A 25,554-nucleotide genomic window follows, 5' to 3' on the forward strand; every position below is an offset into this window, starting at 1 on the left:
TGTGAGTAATAATTCACAAGTTGCAAATATTTTTAAAAGTCACTCTCTGAATGTAGCAGCAAAAATATGGTTAAAGGGTTCAGCTGAAGAAGCACAAAAATATGTTAAAAATGTCTTCCCCGGGACTTTAGGCCTTTATAAATAGCAGCAACATCACCCACTGAAATTAAGGGAATTATAAATATACCGAAAAACAAGAGCTCATGTGGTGTGATGGAGTCTCTAACAGAATTTTGAAGTGTTCTTCAATTTAATAAGTGGTGTCCTTAGTGATGTATGTAATGCATCACTGGCACAAGGAATTTTTCCAGACATTGAAATACACAATTGTCGAACCTCTTCATAAGAAAGGTGACAAGAGTGACTTAAATAATTATAGACCAATCTCGTTGCTGACTTCATTTTCTAAAATATTTGAGAAAGTTATGTATTCAAGAGCAGTCTCACATTTAAGTGAAAATAATTTACTCAGCATGTCACAGTTGAATTCCAGAAGGGTTACTTGACTGAGAATGCTATCTACACATTTACCCAACAAATAGTACAAGCCCTAAATAACAAATCATGGCAGTTGGTATTTTCTGTGATCTCTCCAAGGCATTTGACTGTGTGGAAAACTCAGGTATTTGGAATTGAAGGCTATACACACAGCTGGTTTGAATCATACTTAATGAACAGAATGCAAAAAGTTGTGCTGAATAGCACAAATAATGTTGGGTGGGTGGTAAATTCTAGTGAATGGGGAGTTATCACAAAAGGGAGTCCCACAGGGTTCAATTTTGTGTCCTCTGCTGTTCCTTATTCATGTGAATGACCTCCTACTCAACATTCAGCAATCGAAACTAGTACTTTTTGCAGATGGCACGAGTGTTTATAATAAATCCCATTCCAGAAAAAGCACCTGAAGATATTGTTAAGGACGTCTTACAAAGAATTATTAAGTGGTTCTCAGAAAGTAGACTCTCTCTTAATTTTGAAAAAACTCACTATATCCAGTGCTGTACACTGAATAGAGTCATATCGACAATTGATGTAGCATATGAACAGGGCTCAGTTAACAGGATAGATTTCTCCAATTTTTGGGTTTTCACATTGATGACAACTTGAAATGGAAGAAGCATATTACTGAGCTTCTCAAACAACTAAGTTCAGCTTCTTTCGCTCTTCGTATAATTGCTAGTCTTGCTTATAACAGATCAGTCTCCTAACGTACTTTGCACATTTCCACTCAATAATGTCTTATGGAATAGTTTTCTGGAGCAACATACCACTTAGACATAAAGTACTGATTGCATGAAAGAGAGCAGCGAGAATAATTTGTGGTGTTCACCCAAGGACGTCATGTAGTCTACTTTTCAAGGAATTAGATATTTTAATTACACCATCAGACTACATATATTCACTAATGAAATTCATTATGTGGCGTAGAGTGCCATAAATATTGATATTTGTTCTGTGCGTAAGTGTGCTATCTTTGAGGAGAGGGCTTTGGGTAGGATGTTGGACGATAACGGCAGTTAGCCTCCGGACTTGTATCTTCTAATCAAGTCAACAATTCTGTACTGGATAGTAATTACTCCGACATCTACAACCAGCCCCACCACTCGTGGTCGAGTGAATACTGTGTGCATAACGGACATTCACCGGCGTATTTAAGCACTTGTGGCTTCTCTCCGAGCTACCACATCAATGAGAATGAACATTTTGACTATGATCCTCACACCGTTCGAGCGTCCGTCGCTTCTCAGCCGCCCCCCCCCCCCCCCCCCCCCCCCGGCGTCAAGTGAGTTACGCGATTCCCGCGTTACGGGACGCCAATAATTCGGACTCGCTATCTTCTACATGCTCTACTTCCGTCCGAAGTAATAGGCGCACCTCTGCAGTGACTGCAGTGCCGAATCTGCCGAAATTACCAGACTTCATACCCCCTCACCCGGAGTTATGGTTTAACCTGGTTGAGCAAACATTCAATGTCTGTGCTTTGGACGACGACGCACGCTTCGCCTGCCTCATGAACCATCTTCACGACCGCGTAGATTTAATTTACGATCTGGTCAAAGCACCCCCCCCCCCCCCCAGCAGGGAAGTATGCTGTGGTGAAACAGACGATACTGGAGCACGTCTCTAAAACCAGGAGAGAAAAGTTGCGACAGCTCATCTACGAAGAGCGTCTCGGCGACAGGTCTCCGTCCCAGCTGTGGCGGTGCATCCATCTTCTTGTCGATGAGCAAGTTATGCCTGATGACACACTCGCAGAAATCTGGACTGAAAAGCTGCCTTTGCCTGTCCAGACTGCAATCTCTGCGTATGAAGATAGGCCAGTAAATGAACGTTTACGCGCCGCCGACAGAGCATACTCCGCCAGGCAACGTGAGCTCCGTGCACTGCATTCTGGATGCGACCGCACTAAGACGCTTTCTGATGACACGCCCTTGTCTGGTGCTGCTAATAACAAGTTTGTTAAACTAGCCGCCCTGCCTGCACCTTCAACTCCCCGCAATGACAGTGCATCGGCCTCTGTGGAAGACTCTGGGGCACATACTCTGTCACCTAGAAACTACCCACAGGAGCACAGGCCCGCCCAACCTTACTGTTTCTTCCACGCGAGATTCGGGGAGCAAGCTCGCAAATGCCAGTCACCGTGTTCTAACCCAAACTTCAACCGCAGGTAGGCTACAGTGCCACCTCCTGCGATGTAAACAACGGGCACCATCCCACGTTGCACTCCATTTCGGACAATAACAGTAAGTGTGGTCGAGTCTATGTTCGCGATTTACGATCAGGTGTATATTTTCTGGTAGACACTGGCACAGACGTCTCTTTGCTGCCGGTTCGCCTAGCAACCAATAAAGTGCAACCACACAAAACAGTACTTTGAGCAGTGAACTTGTCTACCCTACAGTGTTTGGGTTCCTCTTTGTATACAGTGAAACTTTCGCCTGAGTGCAAGCTGGAGTGGACGTTTCTAGTGTCAACAATTGAAGAACCTATTCTCGGAATTGATTTCCTCAAGCACTAGCAGTTGTCACTAGATTTTGTGCAAAATACTGTGTTTTACCCCCCCCCCCTCCTCTTAACAAACATATTCCTTTCGCTTCGCTGAGTGACAGTTCGGCTAACACCAAACATGTGTGCTGTGCTAAGAAGTGTGTAAACCTATCCTTGGAGCTGCAATCTCGGACAAACATGTGGCTAGTGGAGTGTGCCAAGTCTTCGAAGTGGCGGATGGAACATACGGAAATGCTGCTGCATCTCCGCGACGTACACCACGAGTTGGCCTCCACACAACAACGCCTCGCGGCACTACAAGCAGACAGCTCGTCGGCTACAGACAAGGTCAGTCCATGCCCATCTGGTGTTCCCATGCCCGCGCACGTTAACGACAATGTTGTGAACTCTGTAAACTGTGTCAGCACCTCCTTTTGTAATGATAGTGTATGCCCGAGTGCTCATGCTCCTTGTGTTCTGAATGGACAATTAACTTGCCAAGCTCGTGGCAATGAACTACGGCCATCAGCTGTTCGGCCACGCCCACTCGTGCCTACAGCACTCGTAGCGGCACGGCCTGCTACCAAGAACCAGTGTACCAACCTCGCCCATGTTAAGAAGTGTGCGGCCTTTACGCAGCCTACGAGCAGTTGGCACACCTGTACTTCCATGCCCTCAGCACCACAGCTTTGCCCATCCGCCACTGCCTGTTCCACTTCACGGACATCTGACTGTTGTGCTGCGCCACGTATTGCAGTAGTCACTAATGGCACAGTTCATCGGTTACGTCTAACCGATGGGCCGCCCATATCGCAACGCCCACGCCACCTCAAGCCAGAATTTATGAAAATTGCAAAACAACAATTGGATGATCTGTTACAAAAGGGAATAATTGAACCTTCTTCCAGTTGCTGGGCTAGTCCTATCCGGTTTGACCAAAAGAAAGATGGTACTTGGCGTACGGTCGGAGACTATAGGCGTTTAAATGGCCTCACCATCATTGATAAATATCCGGTCCCACACATTGCAGACTTCAATCATGCGCTCGCAGGTGCAAAGTACTTCTCTGTTTTGAACTGTAAGCATGCATTTCATCAGATTCCTATGGCTCCGGAGGATATTGAAAAGACTGCCATAACCACTCCCTTCGGGCTGTTCCAACACAAATTTATGCCGTTTGGGTTGAAAAACGCCCACCAAACGTGGCAGTGTTTCATCAATCAAACTTTATCCCATCTAGACTCTTGTTTCGTATACATAGACGACATATTGGTTTTTGCTTCTACTTTGGAACAGAGTGAGGAGCGTGTTCAAGTTGTGACAGATATTTTAGCAACCGCTGGTATTGAACTGAACAATAAAAAGACTCAATTGCACCAGTCATCCGTCACATTCCTAAGTTATGTTGTGTCATCGGACGGTCTGACACCACCACAGGACAAGATCAAGCCTGTTCTCGAGATGCTACGCCCTCAGACCTATAGGGAATTACGCAGGTTCATCGGAACAGTTAATTATTACTGGAAACATTTGCCAGCCACTTCTGCGGTGCAGGCCCCTCTCACAGATGCTCTCGCTGGCCCACAAACATCTGGCACCCGCCAGGTACCATGGACATCAGACATGGACAAGGCATTTAACGAACTCAAACAGCTGTTGGCCTCCGCTGTCACTATTGCTCACCCATGTGTGGACGCCACAATGTTTATCACTACTGACGCTAGTGACAATGCTATCAGCACAGTACTGAGTCAGACATACAACGATGATACGACCCCCCTGCAGTTTTTCTCAAAAAAGCTAAACAACGCGCAGAAGAAATACTCAGCATTTGACAGAGAATTACTTGCAGTTTACGAGGCCATAAGACACTTCAGAACTGATGTTCAGGGATGGGATTTCTATGTGCTCACTGATCACAAGCCGTTGGTTCCTGCCATAAAAAATCCTGCGGCTGATCCGCCCCCACGACGCTTTCGTCACATCGATTACATCTTGCAATTTACAAATGACATTCGCTACATCCGAGGAGCGGACAATGTGGTCACTGATTTTCTCTCGCATGTTGGTGCTGTCACAACCTTAATTGACTTAACGGACCTACCTCGGTTGCAATCGGCAGACCCCGATACCATGCAGTTAATTTCAGACCACAGCTCCTCTCTCCAACCGGTACACTCTACTTTCCCTGGCATATCTGACTTAGTGTGGTGTGATGAATCGACTGGTACGTTGCGGCCATTCATTCCTAAGCCCCTTCAACGCCAGGTCTTTGACAAACTACACACATTAGCACACCCCGGTGTCAAAGCTTCCACCCGTCTGGTAGCTGAACGGTATGTCTGGAGAGACATGCACCGTGACTGTCAGTCTTGGGCAAGGGCATGCATGGTGTGTCAACAGAACAAAGTTTCCAGGCACACTTCTCCACCCCTTGGCTGTTTTGTCCAACCGCCAGGCCGGTTTCACCATGTTCATGTCAACCTCATAGGCCCTTTGCCCCCCTCCGAGGGTTTCCATTACTTGTTTACAGCTATTGACAGGATGACTCGGTGGGCTGAGGCTGTGCCTATTCCGAACGTTACCTCTGAGACAGTAAGTCGAGCATTCTTAGATTTGTGGATCTCTAGATTTGGCTCACCTGTTTACCTCACCACTGACCAGGGGCGACAATTCGAGTCTTCAGTTTTCTCTGACTTATTTAAAATGCGTGGTATTGTCAAAATTCATACTTCTGCATACCACCCCAAAAGCAATGGGCTTGTCGAGCGATGGCATCGCACCTTAAAGTCTGCCCTGCGTTGGCATGACTCACTATGGACAGAGGCACTGCCCTTCGTGCTTCTTGGCCTTCGTGCGACTTTCAAGGAAGACCTCAAGGGTTCCGTAGCCGAGTTTGTGTATGGCCAACCTCTGGTTTTGCCTGGAGAATTAGTCACTCCCACCCCACTTCCACGGCCCTCTGAACTCCCTTCACTTCTCGAGCGGGTGCGCTTGCACTGCAGCAAAATTCAGCCGCCACCCCCAGCTGCTCATACACCTCCGCGCGTGTACGTACCGCGCATGCTAGACTCTTGTGAGTAAGTGTTTCTCAGAGATGACTCAGTCAAAGCTCCGCTTCAGTCGCCCTACAAAGGTCCTTACAAGGTCGTCAATCGCTCTGAGGATAACATGGATCTCCTCATAAAAGACTCTGTAACCACGGTCTCACTCAACCGAGTGAAACCAGCTTTCATTGAGCCTCAGGTGAACCTCCCTGATTCTGTCCCTATTTCTCCCACTCCTGCTTCGAGCGGCCATCAATCTTCCCACACCATGCATTCAAGTATTGATTTTCCGCAGCGTGCTTCTCTGCCGAGCACTACTGCTTCTCCGCATTCATCTAATTCGAGTGGCCAATCTTTTCGCGGCTTCACTCCTCACAGCCCTCGCAGTCAAACTGCCAACCACTCGGATTCTACCATTGTGTTACCATCTTTGTGTGACAGCTCTTTGTCACGCCGTTCAACCCACGCTGGCTCCTCGTTGCCTTCAGTCACCCTCCCTCGTCTGTCAGCTGATCACCCGAGGTTGTCTCCTGCGCAGTCCAGTGCACCTGCCACCCCCCTCTCAGCAGATGCTACCCCCTGCCATGGATTTCCCACACCTCCCTGCCTCCCTACCATTGCTCGTACAGGTGCCATCCAAGAATTCACAACACATGTGCACCCTGATGACATACATAAATTATCTGTTGTCGTAGATGGCGATACGGTGTGTGTGGTACTCGCATGTGACAATATTGAGGGAGGAAGTGCAGAATCTCGTGTAGTGCGCCGCTTTAAATTGAGCAGAAGTGCTGCGTGTGGCAATTTGTGTGCCTTTGTTAGGCCTTCTGGCAAGGTGATTCTCCACCTGCCGGTTGACGAAGTGCTACACCTTCATGTTGTCTTCAGCCGCCGGTGACGCTTGCTGACTTCACCGTTGACGTACCAGGTTTCAACCCCCCGGTCTCCTACCAGTCGACCGCTTCAGCCTGACGCAGAAGAACTGTACGTTACTACGTTACCTTCCTAACTTATCACCCCCCCCCCCCCCATTCACAGGGATGTACTCCATACGGTGGGGGGAGGGGGGGGGGCTATGTGGTGTAGAGCACCATAAATATCGATATTTGATCTGTGCATAAGTGTGCTATCTTTGAGGAGACGGCTTTGGGCAGGATGTTGGACGCTAACGGCAGTTAGCCTCCGGACTTGTATCTGTGTAGAAGCTAAGTGTGAATAAATCTGTATCTGAGAGAATTCTAGTGGTTTACCTACAACTATTCAATATTCCCTCAATTACAAATAAACCATCTTAATTCGCGAAGAACAGTGATGTTCATATGTACAACACTAGAGAAAAAAATGGCCTTTCCTATCCGTTATTGAAGCTGTCAGTTGCTCAAAAAGAAGTACATTATTCAGCAACAAAAATCTTTCATCATTTGCCCAACAACATAACGTGTCTGGCAGGTAGCAGACCAAGTTTTAAATCTAGCTTCAAATGATTTCTTTTGGACAACTCCTTCTACTCCATGTATGAGTGTCTGTTTCAGAAATGGTAAAGAAAAAAGTACCTCTAAATGTTGTTGCATGTGTAGAACTAAAACTTCCAGTAATATTAATATTAGCACTATTCATGTTTGTGTATGTATCTTGTCATCTGACTTGTTCCACATCATATCGATAAAATAATCGTGAAAATAATCTACAGAACATGACATAACTAAACTAAACTAAAACTAAACTTTCATGACATACCATTCTTGATCCCATAGCCGAACATAAACATGATGAAACAACATAGAAATTCTTACGTGTGAAACACAACAGACATCATACATATACATAAATGTATACACCTTGATGGCCATTAAGATCCTTTCTGTGTGGATGCAATTTCACAAAGTCTTGCAGAAATAAGCATGAGGGCATGAGCAATGAGCATAGTGGATTTAGGGCACTACTTACATAATGTGTAACAAATTGGGATTTAGGGTTGGACGAAAAGAATGCTTGAATAGCCACAGCAGTTAAGGTACTCAAAAGCAGGAAATCTGGGTTCACGTCGCAGTCTGGCATGAATTTTCAATTTTTACCACTGAATTCATTTCAGTGCCTGATTGTGGCCGTCGTCAGAATTTCTATTTCATTCCATCATATACATGACTCTTTGAATTAGTTTAGAATTTGATATATGCATAGTTATCAATTCACAGTTTGTCTTTTCAGGATTTCGGCACTGTAATACTGTTTTGAACAGACAACAGACTATTCTGGTTGCTAATTATAGTATTTTCTTACTCGAAAATTTAGGAATGTCTGGCAAAGATATGCATGTATGACACATTTCTTCTTCTTCTTCTTCTTCTTCTTCTTCTCATCCTTCATCTTCTCTGAGGACCATGTTAATTTGAGTCAGCTTCATTTCTTCTGGTTTTTATTATTGTCCAATACTATTTCATTTTCATACTTTTGCAGACTTCTGTGCTCTTCCATCCATGGTGAGTTTTCCCTGGGTCTAATTCTGTCCTGGACATCTGTGCCAGGTTGAATTTTTATTTGAAAGTCACTCTGCAGTAAATCTTTGTTTCTTGTTTTCCTATTTCTACCACATCACTTTGTACTTTTATGATCTACTCTACTTTGGTCTACTTATTCAAACAAAATAGTACTATCTGATGTGCTGACCTTCCCTGATCCATTCCAAGGATGCCTCCTTAGAACATGCTCATTCTTTATTCTTTTCCTGATGATGTCCCAGATTCTCCTGACGTGGGCACACATTCCTGGTTCACCCATCTTCTACACTGACATTCTCCTGTTCTTCAATGTCCGAATTCCTTGTGAGAATCCGTTGTTCCATTTCATTATTTACATAGTGTAAATTCTAAAATTTTACATAAAGTTTGCATCTTTGTATAAAAATTAAAACTGATTTTGAATTTAGCATCATATTAAGTTACCATACGTTTGTGGGAAAATTTTAAATTTGTTTAACAAGTATAAAAATTATTATATTGAACTTAACAAAAGTAATGAAAAAACACATATTGATGATAGTAAAAGATATGTTCAAAAATGTTTTGATTGTAAGGACTTCAGACTGAAATATTAAATAATTTATCGCAAGGAATCTGTTTTGAAATTATACACTGAAGGTTTTCACAACCATTTGTCATATTTGCTGGTGAATCTTCCTGGTTGTATGGTTGTGGTCCATGAAACACTTTTTTTTCCTAAAATTCAATTCAGAGCTGCGTTGGACACTTTCAGAGGCACTCCTAGTTCTTCTGAGTTTCACCAACAAATGGATCGTCCATCAGAGTGTGACGTGAAAAGGCGATGTGGTCAAAACATTTCAAGGTATTTATGCGACTCTCTGACATACAACCCATCAGTCGGCAACACTCAGTGGAACCAGGACCATATCACAAAAGTGTTTGTATATGATAATATCAATTGTGACTGATAGTGTTACAAAGAAATCGAGAATAAGAACTTCTGTTGGGATATAAATATGTAGGTGGAAGAGGTCACAAGGTAGTTTGTATTGAGTTGTTGGTTGCTGGCTTATTTAATGTTTTAGTTTGATTTGCTGCAGTCTGCCTGGATGGTATAATTTTTGCCTTGCACATTATAGAGTAATCTGTGAGAAGAACCAACTCACCTAACTACCAAAGCTAAGTATAGTAATTTAATTTTAACATTTGCTACCTCCATCACTGGCATGTGGATTTCAAAAATATTTTTTTGTGTAATTATATTTACTCACTAAAAATTTAAGTAAAATTATTATTTTTGAATATATTTTGATGGAGTAGTGATGTTAAAACAAAAACTGTATGACAATTGTGCTGCTTGTACACAAGGGAAATGTCACGTAATTGTTCAAGTAGCACATATTACTGTGTCTGGCTCTGCAGCAGCACATAGGAAAAGCTCTGAGTTGTTTAACTGCAGATGTTATATGGCTAACACCAGTTACAGCAGCAATGTTAAGCACAGCCAAATGCATGGTTGTGATGCGCAGTCCTACACAACAGCCAATGGACACCAATAATTCACAGAAGATTGAAAGGAACCTGCTAATTCACAGCCTTGTATTTGCAACCAATGTAAAAGATTGAGGCAAGGAAAAGTGCTGTCATGAAAGGTGGTGGTTGGTTTTGTTGCTGCTGTGGTTGTTACTGTTGTGATCCCTTTTTCAGCATTCATTCATAGCACCACATTTCAAAAGCTTCTACTCTCTTCTGAAGTGCTTGTCATCAATACTAGGCCACACTTTAGACCAATACCTTCAGAGAAAGATTTCCTAACACTTAAAATTATACATTGACGGAAAAAAAATCACAACACCAATGACTAGTTGTGAAACACAAATTAAAGTTGGTAGCTGTGTTTCTACATGTGAAAGATGATATCTATTCAGATTTCACAGCAGTCACATAAGAGTGGCATTAGTAGCACCACTATCACGATGCAAATCAGGTTTGCTTTAAATACATGCTGTAACAGTTGTAAGTGTTAGTTACCTTTGAGAATGGATGTGAAGAATGCCTTTGATGTGGCAAAGATGATGATATCAGCACCTCACTGAGTTTGACGAGGTCATGTAATAGGGCTACCAGAGGCTGTATGTTCCTTCTGTGATATTGCAGAAAGACTTAGCAGGCATGTAGCCACTGTATAAGACTCCTGGCAGCAATGGTCACAAGAATGTACAGTCACAAGAAGACAGTCTGTTCATTGAGTCCTTTGACACATAACTGCAGCCAACTGAAAATAACCTTTCACTCCTTGTATCTTATCCATGCTACCTTCAGAATTTCAATGAGTGTCTTCCAGTCAACTGTGTCAAAAGTATCCTCTAAGTCTATAAATGACCCTTCTTCAACCTATCCACTCTGAGCCTGGCTTTTATGAGTTTTTTCTTTCTTCTGTCAATATTTTTTTCAGTATTTTGTAGGCATGATGGTTCTGTAATATTCACACCTATCATCAACTGCCATCTTTAGAACTGAAATTACTACAGTCTTCTTGCAGTCTGAGCATATTTCATCTGTCTCAGAAAGAATAGTTTAGTCATTACTGGCTCTCCCAAGGATTTCAGTTATTTTGAGAGTATCATTTACTCCAGGGGACTTGTTTGCACTTAGGTATTCCAATCCTCATCAAATTATTATCGCAGTACCTTATCTCCCACCTCATTTACATCTACTTCCCGTTCCCTTTCTATTGTCTTCAACTTCATTTCCTTTATATACCCCTTAATATCTTCCTTTCACTGTTTAGCTTTCCCTTCTTTGCTTAGTACTGGCTTGCCATATGACCCTGAAGTTCATACAGTCCCCCTTTCCTTTTCAAAAGGGCTCTCTAATTTTCCCCACAGGCAGCCTCTACTTCTCCCCTATTTATGCCTGCATCTACAGCCTTTGTGCTTTACACTTTCTGTCAATCTAGTTTATTACACATCTGTATTCCCTTTCGCCTTCTTCATTTGCTGGATTTTTATATTTTCTCCATTCATCAGTTAAATTTAATAACTCCCATGTTATCTAAGGACTTTTACTAACCCTAGGCTTGTTACTATGTTGCCTTCCATATTTCTTCTCTCAAAGCTAACTATTTGTCTTCTATTATATTCCTTTTCTACACATCTCAAAACAATATGTTTACAGTTATGCAAACTTTCTCTTTTTTAAATATTTGTAGGCCACTGGAATTCCCTACCAGAACTAAGAGAAACAGGATTTGCTGCAGAAATAACAAAAACATGGTTGAAAAAGGGTAATAGTTATCCTACTTTGCAAGACAAACCGCATTCCCCAATGGTGCAGGTAATTTGTGATACAAAACACCTGTTAATTTGTTTGGCATAGTGCATGATCCTGTAAGTTTATTATCCACAATTTCTGCCACAAATGGGTACTAAAGCAGACCTAATACCTTGTTTTCATCATTGCTTAAAGACTTGCATACTTAGCTATAATGACAATTTATTATCTTTTTTTCAACACAGGATTATATGGCCAGCTGGTTGCAACTAACTGGTAGGTACATTAAACTAGGTTTCAACACCTACTAGGGGTGTCTTCATCAGAATGAAATTTTGATAAAGCAAAAAATTATATTGCTAAGAAGCAATGGTCAGAATTTAGAGCAGCTATGTTCAAGTCATAAGGGAAATAAAATGTTCCAACCTTTGCTACCTGTGCCCGACTGGGAAAAACATAAGATATTGCTCTAAATTCCGACCATTGCTTCTTAGCAATGTAATCTTATGCTTTATAAAAATTTCATTCTGATGAAGACACCTCTACTAGGTGTTGAAATCTTTAATGTACCTACCAGTTAGTTGGAACCAGTTGGATGTATAATCCTATGCTGCAACTCGTATATGATTGCTGAATAACAGCCTGTTCAACTGTACGTTAATTTATTATCTCACTCAGTGTTACATAATAACAAACCACCACCATGTATCTCCAGTTCGAACAAAGTGTCATTCTTATCAGAACACAGCGTCTTACACTCATCCCACTAACCAATAAATTTGAGGTGCTATCTTCTACTGAAACTGAAATTGAAGCCACTGAGACTCACTTCAACTGCTGGTAATATTTACCTCTTAACAGAAACATGCAGAAGAACTGCTACTTAAGTATAAAATAGTTGGCGATGCAACTTGATCGATTTGTAGTTAATAGAACAGTTCACGACAGAGGGACCCTCTGTGGTACACATTCACTGTAAAGAAACAGAGACTATTGTGTAACGGGTGTAAGACAAAGCATACAGTTACAGATAGTAAGATTATAAATAAAATGCATTTGGCTGTCGAAAGAGCAATGTGTGAAGCCTTCAGTGGCTGCTCTTGAAGAATATTGTAATAGGATCTTTCTCGAAACCCAAAGAAGTTCTGGTTGAATGCAAAGATATTAACTGTGCCAAAGTTAGTGTCCAATCACACACAGATGAGGCACGAACTGAAATTGAGAGTAGCAAAGCAAATGCACAAATGCTTAACTCTGTTTTCAAATGTCCCCTTACAACAGAAAACCCAAGAGTATCGTCCAATTAAATTTTTACACCACTGCAAACATGAGTGAAATACATATTGTGCCAGTGGCATGGAGAAGTGGCTGAAATCACTCAACAAAGATCTGGGCCCCATTGGAATCCCTATCAGATTCACACTTACTCTGCAACTGAGATAGACTGTCTTTCAACCATAATATACCATAGAGTCCCCAAAGGAAGAACTGTTCCAAAAACCACTGCCCAGTCTCATTGACATGCATTTGTTGCAGAATCTTAGGACATATTCTTATTTCAAATGTAGTGAGGTATATCAAACAGGATGGCCTCCTCCACTCCAAATGGAATGCATTCGGAAAACATTAATCATGTGAAAAACCAAACTCACACTTTTCTTAAGACATCCTGAAACTGAGCATCAAAACAGTGAGATAGTTGCAGTATTTACTGACTTCTGAAAACCATCTGACTCAGTACCGCATCTAGAGCTGTTAATGAAAGTAAGTTCATACAGGGTATCAAGCAACATTTTTAACAGGATTGAGGATTTCTTTGATGGGTGGATGCAGCATGTTACATTGGATGGATGGTCATCGACAGATGCAAATATAACTTCTGGTGTGCCCCAGGGAAGTATGTTGGGGCCATTGCAGTTCATGCTGTATATTTATGCCAGGCGACATCAGTAGTAATCTTGGACTTTTTGCAGATGATGCAGTTATAATGAAGTACTGTCTTAGAAAAGCTGCCCAGTATTCAGTCACACCTTAATAAGATGGCATAGTAGTACAACAATTGCCAACTTGCTTTAAGTGTTCAGAAATGTAAAATTGTGTAATCTGGCATGATGGTATCATGGCTTTAGAGCTTTCGTGTACCACTCACACACAACTGAGCATGCAAGAGCATGGTAGGTGCCTTCAGAAGCTCCAGTCCTTCATACTTTTGTCTCAGGGTTATCATCTTCTCCTAATAACACTCACTCATCCGTATCTGGCATGCAAACTGTGGGAAGTCTACTGCAATCCCTTATTTGTGTTGAAAATATCATGTGCCTGTACATTCTTGGAAGATGCTGCTGAATGTTTTTTCAGGTGGAACGTGGTGTTGAAGATGTCACTCATTGTACACAAAATATGCCTGTTTGTAAAGGCAATTAAATAATCCATAAGAGAATACCATGTCTGCCATTGCCCGTGTGGAATAATAGGGCTCCATTTCCCATTTACACTGTTCACACTCCACTGACTCACTAACCTTATTCTGATGTCTACAGATCCTGATTTATGAGGTGGTTGTACGTGCAACTGTCTGACAACAGCATGACAGAGGACTAATAAGGAGACTTTATGGGCTGGCTCTCTTTCATTTTCTTCATATTTATAGGCTTTTCAAGCTCAGTGCAAATAGATTACTTTCCTATAACAGCATGACCCAATTCTCAAACAAACATGAAAAAAACTCTCTCTGGAAACTAGAAAATTCTGGGCACTGTTAATAACAAAACATATCTGATGTGTTGACATAGTCATTGGTAACCGAGCACATATCATGAAATTCTAGTAATCAAAGCTGCTGGATCAGATCTCATTATCTGCAATATTCTTTTTACTTTTCCATAAATTCCAGCCTTATTTACAAATAAAAACATTAATAAACAACTAATGAATCACATTTTTAAATGCAAGTATATCTTTATTTTTCATTACTAATGGCGTGACAATGCCAGTACCGACAATGAATTGAAATTTAGTGAAAATTCTAAAGGAAATACTTTTTTCTTCATGCAGATTGAAATATATTTTTTTCATTTAACAATAAGCCATTTCACATGACAATATTAAATTTTAATTCGTTTTCACAAGACCAGTAATTAAAAATGACTAGATATTATATTTGTTAAAAATATGATTCATTATTTCCTAATTAATATTTATATTTAATAATAACTATAGAATTTAAATAAAAATATTTTTAAAAATTTGCATCTAGTGAAACTTGAACCAGCAACTTTACAACTGCTACAATTCTCAATAGTTATGTTACTTGATTATAAATGTTTTGTATTCAAAAGTTTTCAGAAATCTTCTAATATTCAAAGATGATTTTATTGAGTTGTTTTTTTTTCTTTTTCTTAAATATTGTGTCATAATGCTTTAGGAAACTGACGTACAGATAAAAACAACCTTAAAATCGTACAAGCATGAAGAAAATCAAAGAAGGTGTTGTATTAACACGATTTACGTAGTCTGTCGCACTTCACATAGTGTAGAACGGGAACTGTCTGCTAGGCATGCCCGATGTAAAACTGACTGGGCACGGCCCATGCTGCCTGAGTAGTTGTAGTTCCGTCGGTAGAGGGCGCGGCCGAATTCTCGCGTGCCCTCTGGTAGACAGGACTTCACTTGCGGCAACTACTGTCCGGGGCACGCCGTGCCAATGTGCGCCTCCCGTGATCTTTCTTGTGGCTACTGCACTCCTCCTCCTTCGGGGGGTGAAGCCACTGTGATCCACTGCTTTGGAAGGTGGAGAGTCGTGCAGGAGCTATGACCACCACGTCCGTTGGAATGCTGGTGTCGAGGGGATCTGCCAACCCTCGAGCCGGAACCTTCAAATATGGTTGGAAGTGACCCACACGAAGAGGCCCCCGTCGTCCCACCACCGGAGCCCAGGACAGAACGGGTGACAAGCTGTCGAACTCCGGATCCCATTCCAACTCGGGAGGGGCAAGACCCAGTAGTGTGGACAATGGGGTAGGCATGACCACAGGTGAACCAGCCTGCTGAGAATCCGAGCCTGCGAGGGGGGCCTGCTCTCGCCGGGGCATCTTTAACGATGGCGATGCCAGTGCTAGAGATACTGGAGGCCACCAAGGCTGAGAACCATCGCAGTGTGGCGGAGTTACAGGTGGGAGGGGTGGTAGCGTCCCCTGAGAAACCAACACAGGTGCCGGCAATGGGGAAATCGGTGCCTGAGGGGTCGGAGGGTGGGTGCCCAAACATGGACGTAGCTGATTTTGGTAATGACGTACCTCCTGGTCCCCCACCTGCAAGGTATAGAGCCGGCAGCCATTGCGGCTCAGGACCACCACCGGTATCCAACATGGATTGCGACCAAACCCACGTGCCAAGACTGACATACCCGGTGGAAGCCAGGTACCCCATTTTGCAAAGACTGGCGAATACCAGGCCGGAGGAGGTGCAGCAGAGTCCTAGGTGGGCCCCTGTGGAGGAGCTCTGCGGGACTGTGTTCTCCCATCGGTGTGGTCCGGTATGCCGTCAGGAAAAACGTCAACGCCTCCTCTGCAGGAAATCCATGCACATACTTTTTCATCTGCGTCTTAAATGTGCGCACCGTATGCTCTGGTTCCCCATTCGATTTTGGATGAAAGGGGGCAGACCAAATGTGCCGTATACCGAAGTGCCTACAAAAACCCTGGAAGGTGTGCGAAAGAAACTGAGGTCCATTGTCCTATACCAGGGTGACTGGCAGACCTTCCACAGAAAAGATTTTTGCGAGTGCCTGGATTCCAACTTCTGAAGTGGTTGAGGAGCAGCGAACCACATATGGGAATTGAGAATAACCATCAATGACAACGAGCCAAAAGCCATTGAGAAACGGGCCCACAAAATCTATGTGAACACGTTCCCATGCCTGTGTTGCAGGCAGCCATGAGAAGAACGCTGACCTGGAAGACGCCTGTTGGCTCGCACACTGGGAACAGGCAGCCACCAGTGGCTCAATTCCTCTGTCAATACCGGGCCAGTATACATGTCTGCGAGCCAAAGTTTTAGTACAGGAATCACTCCAGTGCCCTTCATGTAATAACGTGAGGACCTCCCTTCGCAAACTTGCAGGAACAATCACATGAGGAGCTGTATCATCGGTAGCCAGAAGGAGAACTCCTTCCAAGACTGGGAGGCGGTCTCATAGAACAAAATAATTACAAAGAGGGTCCGAGGCCCGGCCTGGAGGTCGGGACAACCACCCCTGCTGAATGAGGTGAACTACTTGCTGTAGAACCGGATCAGCTGCCATTTACCTGGCGACTCTAGAACTAGTGATTGGGAAGCCATCAACCGCTTGGCGGGACACCGCATCTAAATAGAGACACATAATCTCCTCCCAATCGGCCTTAGGATCCGGGCCCACTTGAAGACAGGAAAGAGCGTCTGCATTGGCATGCTGTCCGGTAGGGCAAAAATGAATGTCATAATGGTACTTAGAGAGGAACAAGGCCCAGAGCTGCAGTCTGTGGGCCGTCCTATCCAGAATCTGAGAGGTGGGGCCAAATAACGGTATTAATGGCTTATGGTCAGTGATTAACAAACTTCATGCCATACAAGAAAGAGTGAAACTTGGAAACAGCGTAGACAATGGCGAAAGCCTCTTCTTCCACCTGGGAGTAATGGGTCTGCGCAGGAGTAAGAGCTTTAGATGAAAACGCCAGTGACTGCTCGGAGCCATCCGCGTCGCGATGGGCCAGGACCGCCCCCACCCCACAATGCGAAGCATCTGTAGTCAGGACCAATGGCTTATTGGGGTCAAAATTAGCTAACAAGGCGCTTACATGGCGATGCCCTTCAACAAGGTGAACGCTCGCTCGCATGCAGGCGACCAATCAAAAGGAACATCCTTGTGCAGAAGGCAGTACAGGAGGCAGGCTATGGTGGAAGCCCTGGGAATGAAGCAGTGGTATTAGGCAATCTTGCGTAAAAAAACTCTTAACTCCTTCAGTGAAGCGGGCAGTGGAAAGTCGGCGATACCTCGGACCAAACTTCCTAGCGGCTGGACGCTGTGCCGCGAGATGGTGTAGCCCACATACTCAATAGACGGTTGGAAGAAGTTTGACTTATGCAGGTTGCAACGCAAACCCACGGACCTGAATTTGAGAAAGAGAGTGCGAAGGTTCTGCAAGTGTTCCTTCGCGCTGAAGCCTGTGACAATTATGTCGGCCAGGTAATTAATGCAATGAGGGATTGTAGACGTGACGTGCTCAACATAACGCTGAAATATTGCCAGGGCACTGAATATTCTGAAGGCCAACCGCTGGTATTGGTAAACGCCAAACGGGGTGTTGACGACTGCCAGCCGTTTGGAATCCTCATCAAGTGGTATCTGATGATAAGCCTCCGAAAGATCGATTTTCGAGAAATATTGGCCTCCCGCCACGGCAGACAACAATTCATCAGCATGAGGCAAAGGATAGGTGTCCACCACCAATTGGGAATTAATAGTGGCCTTGAAATCGGCACAAAGACGTAATTTTCCCGAGGGTTTCCTGACAATAACGAGGGGCGAAGCCCACTCACTAGCAGAAATGGAAAGAACGACCCCTAGGGCTGTCAGCCGGTCTAGCTCTTCTTTTACATGAGAGCGGAGAGCCAAGGGGATCTGCCTCGCGCATAGAAAACGCAGGCGAGCCGACGCCTTCAACATTAAGTGAGCTTCAAAGTCTGAAACACACCCCAGGCCTTCCTCAAAGATATCCGGAAAGTCAGAGATCAAAGATCCCAATGATCGATAAGGAACGTCTTCGGAGACTAACTGTACGGTGTCAGCGATAGAAAAACCGAAAGCTTGAAAGGCATCCAAGTCAAAAAGGTTAGCGGAGCTCGCATCACTGACAACAATAAAAGTAATAGGCCGAGTGACTGATTTGTAAGTCACGTCGGTAGTGAATTGACCCAGTATGGGAAGGAACTGTTTACCATAACCGTGTAGACGCCAGTAAACTGGCGCCAACGGGGGTGACCCGAGGTCAGAGTAAGTTTGTGCATTCAACAAAGAAACTGCCGCGCCCGTATCTACTTGCAGTTGTAATCGGTACGACCGAACCGACACCTCGATAAAGAGTTTGTGTGCCGATGCGTCGGGAGCCTGGCCCGATTAAACTTCCTGAATGTAAACGTCCACGTCCTCTGTACCTGCTTCCTTCGATTCTTTTGAGGCTGAGAGGCAAACTTTAGCAATGTGTCCTTTTTTTTATTTCATTTGCGACAAACGCCCCAACGCTGGGGGCCCTCTGACCGATCGTGATGTATATCGCACGACGCACAGGACGGTAACAGGGGCCGGCGGCCAGAACTCTGTTTACACGCCGTGCGGGAGCGGCCATAACGGCCGGATTGTACCACTCGCACGTCGTCCACCCCGGACGCAGTGGACGCGGCCGTGCCACCCTGAACCGCCACGAAATGCTGCCGACGGCGATGTTCATACGCGTCCCAATCCTCCGCCGTCTCGTCATACGGAGGAAAGAGAGGAGGGAACAGCGCTGGAGCACACTGCGTGGAGAGCAACACCGGAAGCACTTGTTTCGTGGTGGCCATGAGCTCCCTCTGCTGCTCGACCAAAACCCGCACTAACTCCTCCATGCCGTGGATAAGCTGCGAAATCGGAACAACGACACAACACGCGAAAGAACGACCCTACTCGTCGCCATTTGTGTAGTAACACGGTTCATGTTTTCCATCGCACTTCACATAGCATGGACCGGGATGTGTCTACTAGGCATGCCCGATGTGAACTGACTGGACACAGCCCGTGCCATCTTAGTTGTTGTTGTTGTTGTTGTTGTTGTTGTTGTTCCGCTGGCAGAGGTCACGGCCGAATTCTCGTGTGCCCTCTGGTGGACGGGCCTCTACTTGCGGCAACTACCGACCATGATGCGCCACGCCGATGTGCGCCTCCCACGATCTTTCTGGTAGCTACTGCACAAACCTTTTCACATAAATCATCTGAGTACAAATGACAACTCCACCAATGTACTACCCTTTTGTACTTTGTGTACACAATCCTATTGCAATCTGTATTTGTGTTTATTGGTATCCCATGACTTTTTACCACCTCAGTTTATATGGCTGTCAGCAACACACCAATTGTAGACAGGCCACAGGGAGCATGACTCACCTCCAAGTCAGTCTCACTCACTGCCTCCTCATCCTCCGTCTTCTCTATACTCAATACGCTAGGTCCGAGAGTAATTTCTGAAGATGAAAATGCCTGGAACAGTTTCAAAAAAATGCTTCATAAGACAACAAAAGTAAAACAAACATTGCAATGCAGCTGAATAAAATCAGGTGATGAAGGAAATAGAGCTGGAAATGAGACTAATAGTGAGTTTTGTTATTTGCACTACAAAATATCTGATGAAGGCTGAAAATGTAGACTAGCTACAGCAAGAAAATAATTTCTGTTAAAGAGGAATTTATTGACATCTAATATAAATTTAAATGTTACAATGTCTTTTCTGAAGGTGTTTTACTGGAATGTAGCCTTGTAAGGAAATGAAATGTGGACACAAATCAGTGCAAGCAAAATGCTGTTGACGTGTGATGCTACAGAAGAATGCTGAAAATTAGGTGGGTAGGTTAAACAGGAGGCAATGATTCAAATTAGGGAATAAAGAAATTTATGGCACAACTTGACAAGAAGAAGGCATCAGTTGATAGCACACATCCTGAAGCATCAAGGAATTGCCATTGTGCTAATGGAAGGAAATGCCAGGGGTAAAAGCTGTGGAAGGAGAGCAAGACATGAATACAATAAGCAGATTGAAATGGATGTGGGTTGCAGTAGTTATGCAGAGATGAAGACGCTCATGTAAGATAGACTGATATGGAGAGCTGCATCAATCCACACTTCAGAATGATGATCACCACAAAACACCTTCAGGCAAAAGATGGGCTACAACAAAACTTCAGGTGAAATCCCAGAGAAATGTTCAGAACATTTTTCCTGTTTTTATACATTTTCATGCTGTGACCAACCTTTTAACACCAATTTGTTACACCAACTAAGATGGTGTTGCTGCCAACATTGTATTTAAGTTCAGGTTCTTTAGTATGGAGGATCTGAGAATGGTTGCTAGTCACCAGAAACCAGTAAACATCAATAAGCAATTGTATTTTATTGAGATTGCAACCGTTAAAAATTTGTAACAAATCACATTTAATTTGTTATCCATATCCCAATGCCTTAAAAATGATACTGCACGTGTTCATCTTTTCCAAAGCCATTCAGTTAACTTCACAACATCCCATTTCCAAATAACACCCAAGTACATGTACTACTTCTCAGGTGGTGAGGCAGCCCAGTGTAAAATGTGGAAAAATTATGGAAACGTCACTTTCACCAGAGTAATTTCAATGTCGGTGCAGAGTGGCATTCCTCTGTCACATCACATGGGAAAGAAGCAAGTGATGTTATCACTGATTCCATCAAGAAACTTGTCAATCTATAGTGCATCTACAACTCTCAGGTAATGACACCTACACAGGTGTTTCAATGGTGTTTAAAGAACACAACCGATTTGGTTGCTTGGCTAAGAGACGAAACAGTGAGGTCACAATTGCCTCGGCCAAGGAGTAGTTCATCTGGAGTTGGAGACATCAGCCAGAAATTTGATCAAATTATGAAAGTATGTAGGAGTGGTAAAACTTAAGTACTGAAATAAATATTGAGGCAATAGTAGAGAAATAATTTAAGGAGAATTAAAAGTATAATTTAAGGAGAATTAAAAGTATATTTTTCAGAGCAGTATCAACGTCAGAGCAGACATGGGATCTCCAAGAGCTCTTCTGTGGTGAGGGAAACTCCACATGCCTCTGACCCTTGCCTATCTGATTAAGGGCAAAGACAGAGTAAAGAATGCTCTCTAGTTGCGAGATCCATAATAGTAAAGGTAAGAAAGCTAAAAATGTAATGGACATCAATTGGACTGACAATAATAAAACAAGATCAGACAAATAATCAGATCAGTGTGTGGGTGGGGCCCAATAATATATTGTGTTGCTTTCATTATAAAACTAAAAGTTGTTGTCAAGAAGGATCTCTCCTTCCAGAGTGGTTTTGCCAGATTTGCACAATTGCAGGCACTCAGGGGTTACACTTTGTTATTCCTAGTGGCTACAATAACTCCCATAAGAAAGTTTTGTCCAGTTCACCAGACACCAGATATGAAACTAACAAGGACCCAGGAACACAAATACCCTGGAGATATCACACGATTCATTCCATGCATGGTGGATTTCATGTGTCTGAATGTTAATGAAGATATCAGTGAGGTTACAGTTAGCTTCCTACATCCTCAAAACCCTTCACTTTCATGTATACAGTCTGAGAAGCCTGATATCATTACTGTGGACAAGATGGACATTTTAACATAGGCTGATGTGAGAATAGTAACAGATCAAACATATGTTCTTTTAACAAAAGGCGCACAAATAGTGGTGTGGTATGCCCTGATGATTGTGTTTCTTTTTGTAAATCTGAACCCCTCCACCATGCCTTCCACACATGTGTCTGGGATGATTAGATCATGTTTTGCATCACTGAAGTTCAGAGGTCATAGTCTGTTAACTTGCATACTACAAACGCTGCCCATTGCACTGTTCATGTAACTACCTTACTGTCGAATTTCTAACGCACCACACTTTAAACTGTTAAAATATTTTTCTGTACTTTATGTCATGTTATTATAGTCTGCATACAATCTGTATTGTTTAATTGCATCACATAGCTGTAGATATTAATTTACATCTCTTAATTCAAATGTTAAACCAACTTGATTTTGTATTATGTTGTATAGTGTAACATGAAGATGCAAACATATTTTTCATCAATTTTGAAGGTGACATGTTTTGAGAGATTACTGGTCAAAGGTAAAGGTCACTGACCTTACTTCTCTACATTGTTTGAAAATGGCCACAATGCATATCATTTGAAAGCATGTCCCCAGACCTTTCCAAAATTACCACTTTCACAGTTCTACCACTCCTGGAACTGAATTATACACCCATTTTTTTCTGTAACATTTGTCAAATGGTTTGCAAATTTTCAGAATTCTGGGCAGCTATTTGTTTGTAATACTTCAGCTACTGTTCTTTAATTTGGCACTTTTCATTCCACAATTATGTCCAATACACACACCAAATTTTATAAAAAACAGAAGAAAGTAAGATTGGCACCTCTGATGAATTAACATTGAATGACCCCTATCCAAAGTTTAATGTTGTAGGAAAGGTTCATTATTGTATGAAAATATATTTTTGAGAGTGACACCAGCAAGCTTCTACAAAACCATGAAGAGAGCAATATTTCACCGCAGGTGAAGGAAACTCTGAAAGACAATTGGTTGCATGTTCAAACTAGGTTGCTAACTCTTATGGCCATACATCCATGCAGGTCCATGTTCACAGCTGTACAGTCTTGTTTCAATGCTAGGATGATGATAATGTACTCTAGTAATGGTGACATTGCAAAAAGTCTGTTATGTATGCATGGAATGGCAGGTTTCAGCAACATAGATATTCTGTACAGGTAGAAACCCCTTCAGAACTGAGTGGAAAAGCAACTTTGCAAGTCAGCAGCAAATGTGGTAAATTTTTCATTTTGGTCGTGACTTTTTCCTTCATATTATTTTAAAAAATTGAAGCTAGTATATCTGACAATACATTAAATTGTAAAAAATCAGTTTCAACCAGACAAACATGATGCACATGCCTCATTTTAAACTTAAGATCCAACTAGAAGCTTCATATGGCCAAATGCATCACTTTTGATCCACACTGATGTATCTGAGGAAGACATTAGTATAGGCATATAAAAACTCCAACTACCTGTTATAAAATTCCTTCAATTTCAAACTAATGAAGAACTTACATTCCTTCATGTTGGTGCACTGAAAAAAAAACAGTCCTTGCACATGAAGCACTGAGGACAGATTTGCATTTGAGTAACATGTTTGATAGCATGTTTTCATCTGCCTGCTTTGGACAGTTTCTGGTAACAGCTGTTACAATGTCATCTCACTGCAGTTGCAACCAGTTCGTGATTCCCATTCATTGGTGTCTCGTGAACATCATTAATCCTGAATACCTCATTTGCACAAGCCATACAGAAAGCAGTGATACCCATTTTTTGTTTTGTAACTCGTACATACACAGTATGAGCATTTACAATAGTAGTACTGAACAGTAATTCAAAGGCCACTTTGTGGTATCAGTTCACTGACTTCTTCAAGCAGAAGCCATAAGTATTCGTTTGATCTGAAAGATCAATGACAGGTTAGGCTGCATTGTAATCAACAGTTGCATTAGGTGTTTCACTTCACCTCTCTTTGTTTTCACTGCCACAAGCTCTTTGCTTCATTGTCAAAAAATGATGTCCCTCTTGTCATGTCACTTTCTGTCAACCACTTTTTCATTGTTTCCCACAACTGCCATTTCACTGTTCTTCAAGAGTTTTTTGGGATAATAGGTTTTGGATACCGTATCCTTTTTTGAGGAGTGTTCCCACCAGATGAGTTTGCTTTTCTAGAAGAATGTGTGCCAAGTTCATAGAAGCATAGAAGTTATCTATAAAGAGTGTCCTTCCAGAATTCAAATGTGTTTCATGAACTCCAAAACAGTTGTTGTTTTTAGATCTATAGCGTTAACTTCTTTCCACAATACACTTTAACATTCCAACTATATCAACCTACAGCACAAATTCTGTGTAATTCCACTCCATATTTAAAACATTTTCCAAAAAAATGCTGACAAAAGCATAACCTTACACAAAACGGAACCATTGTTTCATCGATACAGACAGCTTTACCTAGAGTGAAAGCTTCCTGGAATTTTGTGTTTAAAATTTCCTGGAATTTTGTGTTCAGATGAATCATAAGCTTCCTAATTTTGAACACCTCGTCACGTTCATCTATGTTTTCATTGTCACAAAAATATATGCAACATAGCAGTAAATCAAACATATTTCAGGACATAGTAGAAGACACCTGGTTCTCGTAAAGTGGATTTTGCTAAAATAATTCTTCATTCTTGGCTTATGATCAAGCCCCATCCACAGCAAAATTCAGATACATTTTCTCAAATCATCAATGCTTATATCACTCCATAAAGTCAGTCTTGATAACAGTAATACTATCTCTGCAGTTATTCCACTAACAACATCATAACAATTTGTTTCCTTTACTGTGAAATCATACATTTAGTCATCAACAAAAAAATTGTAAATATCAATGAGATAAATATTTGTAATTAGATTGTCCAAAAGCACATTGTCTACTCCACAATTACCAGAAAAAAAACTGTTTAAATTCTTTTCATCACACAGCCACAAAGTGTTAATGAAAACAAGCACTACACAATGCCACACATGAAAAAAAAATTTATAAATATATGGCCAGTACCAGCAAGGAACATGTACCAACACTATACCATAATAAGGTAACAACTGCCAGTCATCCAGTGCTGCCACTACAGAACTGATATCACAGAACTTTTGGCAATGGCCAGCAGAGTGTGGTGCCCATTTCCTTTCAACACAGTTGTGCTCATATATGCATCACAAGCAAATATGGCACCTCGTGTGATTGAATATGATGCACTCAGCAAAAACGGAAATACTGATGTGCGTTATATATAATGCACATGGCAGTGAAAGTGTAAAGTTATGACAATGTTTTGGGGCACATCTGTGTGACAGACGGGGGTGGGGG

The 25,554-nt window shown here is 42.5% G+C and overlaps 1 protein-coding gene across 1 annotated transcript in view; it reads right to left on the bottom strand.

Moving 5' to 3' along the window:
• Positions 1–25,554, bottom strand: part of LOC126469646 (uncharacterized) — a 198,809-nt gene that overhangs the window by 124,645 nt on the left and 48,610 nt on the right. Inside the window, exon 3 of the mRNA XM_050096771.1 lies at positions 19,965–20,057. Within this exon, the coding sequence (XP_049952728.1) occupies positions 19,965–20,057 (93 nt within the window). The remainder of the gene's footprint in view (positions 1–19,964; positions 20,058–25,554) is intronic.

The sequence above is a fragment of the Schistocerca serialis genome, chromosome 3, assembly GCF_023864345.2.
Source record: "Schistocerca serialis cubense isolate TAMUIC-IGC-003099 chromosome 3, iqSchSeri2.2, whole genome shotgun sequence".
Classification (NCBI taxonomy): domain Eukaryota; kingdom Metazoa; phylum Arthropoda; class Insecta; order Orthoptera; family Acrididae; genus Schistocerca; species Schistocerca serialis.